The sequence below is a fragment of the Alligator sinensis genome, unplaced genomic scaffold (assembly GCF_000455745.1).
Source record: "Alligator sinensis unplaced genomic scaffold, ASM45574v1 scaffold541_1, whole genome shotgun sequence".
Classification (NCBI taxonomy): Eukaryota; Metazoa; Chordata; order Crocodylia; family Alligatoridae; genus Alligator; species Alligator sinensis.
The window spans coordinates 925211-935190 of NW_005842602.1; the positions used below are offsets into that span (position 1 = coordinate 925211).

Consider the following 9980-nt stretch of genomic DNA (forward strand, 5'->3'; position numbering starts at 1 on the left):
GGTTCAAGTACCCCTGGCAGTATGCGTACCCCCATTTGACAACCCCTGGTCTAAATAACAAAATCATTTGGCTTTTGTGAGTTGGAGTGAGAGTGTTGTATAACAGATACTGGTAGTGTCAAAGATATGGAAGACCTGGGTTCTTTTTCCTTTGTCAGAACCTGCCTTAGTGAAATAAAGCCTGTTGATTCTGCATTTTAGTGAGACATAAAATAACCAGAACTATATTTATTTTATTCACATAAGTAAGCATTTCATTGGTGAAATGTTTACTTCCTCAGTTAAAAGCATTATGTAAATATGATATGATAATCTTTTGAGGCTACTGAAAGCAATGTGTGTTGGTCAGAAAAAGGTCTTTGTCCACATTCTCAATAGAAGGTAGTGAGGTACTTAACCTCTCTAATCATCACCAACTAAAGAGTTATTTGGGAGTCTTGAGTTCTTTAGATACTCTGAATTTTGCCAGTCTGACAGTGAAGGGTATGATTATCTTCTATTCATTTAAATGACATAAATACAGTCTATTTGCAGATTTTTGTTTTATATGGCTAAAAGTTGATTTATTTCAGACTAAGAACTTCTTGAAGAATTAATCTTTTCTGATGATGTTGCAGATGCGTCATCTTTATGTGGTGGTTGATGGGTCAAGAACTATGGAGGACCAAGATTTAAAACCTAACAGGCTTACTTGTACCTTAAAGGTATTTGTTTTATTCAAGTTTATTAACTTACTCTTGTTATGATACATACAGATGGGGCAACTACTTTTTACTACATTTGTATAACTAGAGAGGACTGAATTTGATGGAGATTATAGCCTATAACTAGGGAGGAGTGAATTTGATAGAGATTAAGCAGTATTAAGCATTGAAATTCTGTTTTTAAATATGTGTACATATCTGACCTTTTAAATTTCTCATATAGGTTCATAGATGTTAGGGGCTGGGAGGGACCTCATGAGATCATCAGTTCTAGCCCCCCTGCGCTTGGGCAGGAAAAACTGCTGGGGTCAGATGATCCCAGCAAGGTGAGCGTCCAGATGTTTTTTGAAGATTTCCAGAGCAGGTGATTGTACCACCTCTTGGGGAAGTCCGTTCCAAACCCTGGACACTCAAACTGTAAAGTTTTTCCTTATGTCCAATATAAAGCGCTCTTCTATCAATTTATAACTGTTATTCCTTGTCTTCCCCTGGCATGCCTTGGTGAATAGATGCTCTCCCAGGCCCTGATGGTGGCAGCCTGTAAGTATATAAGGGGCGCACAAGTCCCCTCTAAGTCTTCTTTTCTCCAGGCTGAACAGTCCCATGTCTTTTTCAGCCTCTCCTCATATGGCCTGCTCCCCAAATGTCTAATCATATGCGTAGCACTCCTTTGGACTCTCTTGAGCTTCTCCACATCCTTCTTGAAGTGCAGTGCTCAGAAGTGGATGCAGTACTCCAGCTGTGGCCTCACTAAAGCCGAGTAGAGCAGGAGGATGACATCCTTAGACTTGCTTGAAATTCATCAGTAGATGCATGCCAGTATATGCTGGCTACCACATCACATTGGTGGCTCAAGTTCATTCTGTGGTCTGTCATGACCCCCAGGTCACTTTCAGTTGTGGTGCTAGCTAGTGTAGAACTGCTGAGCTTGTAAGTGTGCTGTAGATTATTTCTCCTTAGATGGAGCACTTCACATTTCTTGGTGTTAAATATCATCAAGTTTTGATCCACCCATCTTGCAAGCCTGTCCTTGTCAGCCTGTATCCCCAGCCTATCCTCCAGTGTGACCAAACTCCCCCATAATTTGGTGTCATCCGCAGACTTTGTCAGTATGCTTTTAACATCCAAATCATTCATGAATATGTTGAAAAGCACTGGTCCGAGTACTGAACTCTGAGGGACACCACTGGTCACTATGTGCCATGTCAATTCAGTTCCATCTATTAATACTCTCTGGGTCTTGCCTCAGAGCCAGTTTCCTAGCCACCAGACCATGAGGTTGTTGAGACTGCAGTCCCCCAATTTTACCATGAGGACATTGTGGGAGACCAAGTCAAAGGCCTTTTTGAAATCCAAGTATATGACATCAACCTCATCTCCCTTATCCAGGTGGCGTGTTACCTGATCATAGAAGGAAATAGATATTGGTCAGGCATGAGCTGCCTGCAACAAAGCCATGTTGGCTATCTTTTAGGCTGCTGCCTTCAGTTAGCCTATCACTAATGGATTCTTTGATAATTTTTTCCAGAATTTTTCTAGGGATTGAGGTCAAACTGGTTGGCCTGTAATTCCCTGGGTCCTCCTTCCTTCCTTTCTTGAGGATAGGCACAACATTGGCCCTCTTCCAGTCTTCTGGAACCTCTCCCAAGCACCACAAGTTCTCAAATAGCTTTGCCATTGGTCATGTGATGACATCAACCAATTCTTTTGGCACTCTTGGGTGTAGTTCATCCGGTCTTGCTGACTTGTAGATATCCAGCCTCTCCAGATGTTCCTTCACGGGTTCTTCGCCAACTATGAGTGGGTGATCACCCCACCTTGATCATCTTGTATCCTGTCAGGCAGGGTAACAGGGTAAGATAGATGTTTTACTAGATACATAGGACAAACATTCATCGGATAAAACAAAAATATTTGGTTTTCCATGTAAAATCTCCTATGTGGTTACATATAGATTACATTGAATGTTTGTCAGAGTATTAGGGAGAATGTTTTGAACTTAATTTTTTATTTAAATAACTTTTAATGGTGGTGAAGTGTCTTATCAAAATAATTTTAACCTGCTGTATATATTAACTAGAATGTTGATTAGTATTGGTTAGTGAATTTGAGTCATGGAAAACAGAGTTTGTGTGGTTGTAACATGCCATGCTCCCTGCTTCAGTCCTTCAAATGGTTACATATTTGTGCTAGATTTTAATCCATGTGAGTAATGTTTTTGACTTCAGTGGACCTACACCTATGCCTAAAGTTAAATGTGTGTGAGAGTGCTTGCTGGATTGGGCAAGCTCATTAGTTGCAGAAAATACCACTTAATGGGCAAGTCTACGCAAGACATTTTACTGAGCAGTAAACAAATTAGCTGCACAGTAAATGTTGTGCCTCTACACATATGTCCCTATTAGGCTGGCGGAAACTAACTTATTTCACATCAGGTAATACTTGTAAATACAAGTACTATCCTGCTGCAGAGTTGTTGTTTTTTACTCTGCAGCACTGCTCATGTAGACACTGATGGGCTTGGCTGGTGCATAACAGTGCTTCAGTGCAGGGGCTGCCTGCTGGCTAGCCCCACAATGAAGCATCCGCGTGCCCCAGCCAGCCCCTCTGCAGCATGTTGAGCTGGGGGGAGTAGCCCCAGGCTGCCAGGCTGACTCAGGGCCCCCTGGCAGCCAGGGCTGCTCTAACCTAGCTCAACGTGCTGTGGTATGAAGCACACATGCAAACAGCGTGCCCAGAGCAATAAACCCCAGGGCAGTAAGCCCCAGAGTTTATTGCTTTGCATTAATATACATGTGTAGATATGCCCAGTAACCTTTATCTTTGATATGAATTACTATGCAGAATTTAGTAGTTTTCCTGGTTCACAACTTGGTAAGTTGTAAGGATTCCTCACAAGCATACAAGTCACAGTTCCTGTTGTAGGGCCACCTGCAAGATTGCCTAACGTAAAGTTTTGCTGAGGTGCTGGGCAGCTGATATTAACCTGCTGGGCCATATATTGGGAATACCTGTACTAATAATACTATCAGATCTATGTTAAATTTGCTTCAGAAGTAACATGGATGACCAAAGCTACAGTGTACTGAATGGGGAAGTTTACATTTTTGTTGCACTTTCTAAAAAATAGGACTTTAGAGTATTCAAGGTACAGAGGCAGTTGTGTGTAGGTTCCTCCCCTCCCTTCCCTGGGTCATACAGGTATTAACAGCTAGAAAATATGAACTATGATTGTGCTAAATCTTTATACTTCTAACTTTCTTTCTTTAGTTATTGGAATATTTTGTTGAAGAATACTTTGACCAAAATCCTATCAGTCAGGTAGGTACCCCTGTGCCAGAAACTAAGTGTTCCAATCACTAATTAAGCAGCAGCTGGGGTGGGGGGAGAAATTGTGGAGATTATTTTGAAATCTGTTTCAATAAGCATTTTCCAGCTGATTTTTTTTTTTTAAATTAGAATCCTCCTTTTCCTTTCCTCTACTAATCTTGTTAAATTTTTATTTTCTCATTAAAGGAAGAGGGCAAAAATTCAGTTGGCTCTTTATTTTAAGATTGTAAGTAAATGGTAGCACAATTAGGATGTGATTATATTTTCTTTCTGGTATTTAGAATGTAAAGAGAAATGTTTTAGTTCTTTTGGGCTAGAGGCATAATAAAGTTAAGATATGGGAATATGTATTCATCTCACTGCAAAGGTAATTTCACTAATTATTTCCTGTATATCAGCATAAGAGTAGGTGTTAAGTTACCGTAGCAACACAAACATTTTAGTAGTACTAGCACTGATCAAAAATGACATGTTAAGTAATACCCAGTCTGCACTAAGAATACAAATCAACCTGATAACAGATTAATAAGAGAACTGTTTCTTTCAGATTGGTATAATTGTAACTAAAAGTAAAAGAGCTGAAAAGCTGACAGAGCTTTCAGGTAGGTTTTTTCATTTTTATTGGATAACTATTGCCATTATTCTGACACTAAAGCCCTAATTTTGTAACCAGTGTGGTTTTTTTTAAGTCAGTAGAGATTTACAGGGGCCCTTGTGTCCATTTCAGTGAATCCAGCTGAAATGTGGTGTTAATTCACAGAAGTCTATCTTATTTAGTATTGAAAATAACATGCAACTTGGAGTGAGAGTCTTCTGCATGGAGGTTTTAATGTTTAAAACAAATGTTTTATTTCTGCCTCATTGGTCTTTTGGAATCTCAAATGAGAAACCTATATCTTATTGTACATACACTGGTTAATTTCAGTCTTTCCCTGTTTCTTTTTTAACTTTGTAATTAGTGGAGGCCGTGGGCTCTAGTGCAAGGATCAGCAACCTATAGCCCATGCAGCCATTGGATTGTTCTGGACCTGGGGGACTTCAGTGTCATTTGGTGGTGGGGTCTTTGCTTGCAACTGGATCATTCCACTGTTAGAAAATTGTTGCTGATACCTGCTCTCTTGGATTGGAAATGAGACAGAAACAGGGTCTTTTAAGTTCTAATGTTAGTTTTATTACTAGCCAGCTATGTGGCTTGTGGCAAGTCATTTTAGCTTTCCATATCTATCTGGCCAACTAAGATAACTGCTACCTCAGTGAACATAGAGTTAACTACCATTTGTATAGTGCTTTGAGCATGTAAAGAGCAATGTGTGTTAAATGCTGCTATTTCGGCAATTTTGAAACAGTTCATACTAGGATTTTTTTCAGATTACCAGTATAAATATTGAGAAGGTATCTTAAAGATTGCCTTGTCTGTTATCTTACCTTTTTCAGATGATTTATTTTGTTTCCTTGCAGGTAACCCAAGAAAACATATAACTGCTTTGAAGAAGGCTGTAGATATGGCTTGCCATGGAGAGCCATCTCTGTATAACTCCTTAAATTTGGCCATGCAAACTTTAAAGTTAGTATGTGTAGGTTATTGTAGGTTTTATTCTCTTTGAACAGTATAAACCTTTTGGCCCTGGGGAGCAGATGACTGGCACAGGGCTAGTCTGCAGACTGGATTGGGTCCCTTGCACCAGGATTGGGCATTGTGCTGCCTCCGCCCAGTCTCCATGCCCGGATTGGGCCCTGTGTGGCTTGGGTTGGTCCCTGTGTGCCAGAATTGGGTCCCATGGGTTGGGATTGGCCCTGGGGCCCCACACTGCTGCTGCCCAGCCCCTCATGCTGGGATCAGGCCCTGTGTTCCAAATCTAGTGTATACGGTTGTGGTATCTGGCCCATGGGGCTTACTATGGGTCTGGAAATTTGGAAGCAGGGGAGTGGTGCCACTGCTTCTCCGACATCAGTTTTCCAGAACTGTGTGGCAGCCCAGATGACATGGTGCCTAGGGCCAGGTCTGGTTCGCAGGCCAGGGCTTCAACGCATCTGGTATAAACTCATAAAACACTTATTTAAAGCAGTGTTTGTTTGGCACAGCTTACTTGGGCAGTCTCAGTTTATGCAGAGTGTCTTGTACAGTGCGGTACTGATTTGAAGATGTAAGGTTGTACTGCAACACAAACAAGTCACTTTGCTGTTTAACATAACTGCCACTTGAAATAAAAGAGTACTTAATATTTCCAGACAAAAATGGGTACTGGAGTTCAGGTTGATATAATTTAATTTAGAAAAAAAATGAAAGCATTGTTTATCATTAAAAAGTGGTGAATTTTTGATGTATTGCTCTAAGATATTATCTATGATAGTACTTTTTTAGAAGATGCTTAAAACTGAACTAGCTTGTATTTATGAAATCTTTTTCAATTCAGTTTTCTGTTTCAATAAATGTATTAATAAACAGTTGGCACTAAAGCTAGCACATTGAATATTATGTATAACATTTCATTCTCTGCTCCTCAAGATGTGGTCAGGACCAAAGCTGTTATACAGTGGCTGCAATAGTTAGATCTTGAACTATTTACTCTATAGTCACTAAAGCAAAGAACATCTTTAGATTTGTTTGCATAGTAGCTGGATCAGACTCTTAAATTTTAGTAGACTCTTCAGTATGTGCTTCAATAAAGTATAATAAATGGGTTACTTATTTTTTGAACTTGGCTATGGGGACAGGACAAATGTGATCTAAGTTACGGTAACAAAATGATTATTTCACAGGTTGTTTTCCATTATTATTATATTAACAATAATGTTTAAAGACCCGACTCAAAATTGGAACCCCCTTTGTCTTGTAAACAAAGCTGAAGATGGCATAGACCCCATCCCTAATGAGATTTATTAAAACACCCCAACATCAAATTTTGTACAAGTGGCAATATTTTTAGTCTGTATAGCTAAGTTAAGTATACACTTTCTTATTTTTATAGGCATATGCCAGGACATACAAGCAGAGAGGTTTTGATAATCTTCAGTAGCCTGACCACATGTGATCCATCTAATATCTATGAGCTAATCAAGGTATAGAAAGGAATTGTTAGTACTTCATGGGAGGGATTGGAGGAGGCATGGATGAGAAGGGAACTATAGAGGTCCAAAAAAACAGTTGTTGCATGTCACTTTGTCAGTAAACTTCCAGTTAAACTTTTAATCTTTTACAATTTTCAGTTCTGCTAATTAATTTTTGTGTGCTTTGCTCTTCAATTTGAAAGTGTTTAAAGGCAGTTAAAATCAGAGTATCCATCATAGGCCTATCTGCTGAAGTTCGAGTTTGCACTGTGCTTGCCCGAGAAACTGGTGGTAAGTATGTAGATCTATTTATATGCTAATGTCATGTCAGATGGAAATTAAGTTTTCATATTTAACTTACTAAATTTTGAGATTTAAGTAGGGTGTATTTCTTTTTTACTATATTGTTATGCTAGGAGAATATTTCATGATTATTGATCCTTCATTTTAAAGATGTGTGAGTTCATTAAATTAATTTTATAATTGCTGGTTTGAAAAGATGATATAGGATAGTTAAACCTTAAAAAGGTTGTGTTGTGCATGTTTACATTATTTGAATAAGTATTATGTTTGTATAATATTTACTTGCTTAATTAAATAGTCAGCTGAGAGTCATATATTTTCTTTCTTCATTGTAGGAACATACCATGTGATTTTAGATGAAAGCCATTATAAGGAACTGCTGATGCACCATGTTACTCCTCCTCCAGCCAGTTCAAGTTCAGAATGCTCCCTTATTCGAATGGGTAGAATCTTGTTTTATTAAGTTCAGTCTGTGTAATTTCCATTCTTGTGTTCCCTGTACGAAACCCACACAATCAGAGAAGCTGGTAGGAGCATAATAATAGATACCATGTCATTATTTTTATTTTAACTTCTGTTTTAACTGGGTGGTTCTGATGTAGTTAATGTTGCACTCACAAAGAGTTCAGTTATTTACATTTTTTAAAATGAGGATGAAAATAAGAGACATTGCTCAATTTTCAGGGGAAGGAATTAGCTTACTCAATATTCTTTGAGCAATAGTGAATAAATGTAATATTTTAAAAACAAAACTGTAAGTACTATGGCTTTCTTGTCTTTCTATATCACACTGTATGGCTGTCTTTTAGAATATCTTGCTCAAAACCCTGAGCCATTTAAATTCATTCTAGTATTACTATGGGGTTCTATATATATTAATGGAAGCCTTGTCAGCTTGTTCCTTTTTAACAAATGGAACAAGAGCTTTGGCTTTCATCTGGTGGAACAATAATTCTGAATGGGTGAGAGCCAGAAGTTAACCCTAAGTAGTAGTAGTGGCCTGCTACTCTGTCACTGGGAGAATTTTTACATATCTTGATAACAAGTCCCTCTCCAATCACAGAAGTAAATATTAAATTTACATTAATAAAAAATAGATCTTTGCCATGAACATCCTTATAATTTAAGTTCTGATTTAACCATAGTATCAGTCATACTCTGCTCTTTCTTTTTTTCCTCCTGTATCATGCCATTTTCTCTGTAGTTGTCCTCCAGAAATTGGGAGTTCTATCAGTTTCACTATCCTGGTAAAAATAAACAGAAAAGACTGTTTTGGTAGGGAAAATGTGGTGTGTGACTGATTTAAAAACAAATTCTGAGAAATTGGAGAGTCTTTTATACAGGCAGTCCTCGGACTTATGACACAATTGGTTCCTGAAAACTGTGTTAAGTCGAAACTTTGTAACTCGGAACCAATTTTCTCATAAGAAACAATGTTATAAATGGGGGATTGGTTCCTGAACCAAGGCCCCGATACCCTATTTTCACCAAAAATACCCCAGAATCTTGTACTTGATCAATTATAGATGAGTAATATAGCTACATTAATGTATTTATCTTGTAAATAGCAATCATATTGATTTGGAAGGACATCTTTGAGGTGACTTTGCGGGACTTTTTGAAAGGATCTTGGTTGGATGTTTTGAAGGGTTTTTGGCTGGAGTCATCTCGGGAGTCTTGGCTGCAGGTTTTTCTTGAGTCTTGCCTGCTTTTCTTGAGTCTTGCTTGCTCTTAAAGAAAGTGTGCAAGGCACTTTGGACAGATAGTCTCTAGGGAGGTGAGCGACGCAGCGAACTTGTTTGCTGGCATGGCGTCGCATTGGATCAAGCATTGTAAAGTTGAAACTGACATCATAAAGTTGAAACAGGGTGTCAATTTATAAACGTTGTAAGTGTGAAACGTTGTTACTCGAAACATTTTAAGTCAAGGACTGCTTGTATATTTAAAACTGATAATGTGGGAGATAAAGTGATGGAATATTGTTATCTTTTTTGAAGGTTTTCCTCAGCATACAATTGCATCTCTCTCTGACCAGGATGCAAAACCATCTTTTAGCATGGTGTAAGTATGGCTAGTTTGTGACATTTGAATATTTGTTGTATCTAGACATAGTTACAAAATGCACATTTTAGTGAAAATACAGCAAGATATGAAAATGAATGAGCAGCTGGTTGTATTGTAAGTATTACATGTTAGGCCTGTGCTAATAGGGAATTATTCAATTTGGATTCGGCTGATTCGGAAGACAGTGATTCGATTTGGAAATTTGGATTATTGTTCTGCGTCAATTTGGACGAATCAGCTTTGGAAGGTTTGGCGCTGATTTGGAGAGATTCAGTGATTCGGATCAGCTGCAGAGAGGCAGGCGCAGCCGGGCAGCTGCAGGTTCTCCTGCAGCTCCTCTTGCTGTGCCTGCCTCTCCACAGGCAGCGGGAGCCATGGAAGAAGCCTCCATGGTTGCCCTGCCTGGCCCCAGCCTCCTGGCACTTAAAAAGCCCCGCACTCACCAGCTGCAGTAGGGGCTGTGGGGGGCTGTGGGACATCCTGGCAGAGCCCCCCCATGCAGACCCTGCTCCCTGATTGCCCTGGTCCCAG

General features: G+C 39.1%; 1 protein-coding gene across 1 annotated transcript in view; it reads left to right on the plus strand.

The window, feature by feature from the left end:
* Window positions 1-9980, plus strand: part of GTF2H2C (GTF2H2 family member C) — a 16567-nt gene that overhangs the window by 2596 nt on the left and 3991 nt on the right. The window contains 8 exon segments of the mRNA XM_025214767.1: window positions 618-704; window positions 3975-4025; window positions 4582-4636; window positions 5493-5598; window positions 7004-7094; window positions 7286-7373; window positions 7721-7828; window positions 9383-9446. Coding sequence (XP_025070552.1) covers window positions 618-704; window positions 3975-4025; window positions 4582-4636; window positions 5493-5598; window positions 7004-7094; window positions 7286-7373; window positions 7721-7828; window positions 9383-9446 — 650 coding nt within the window.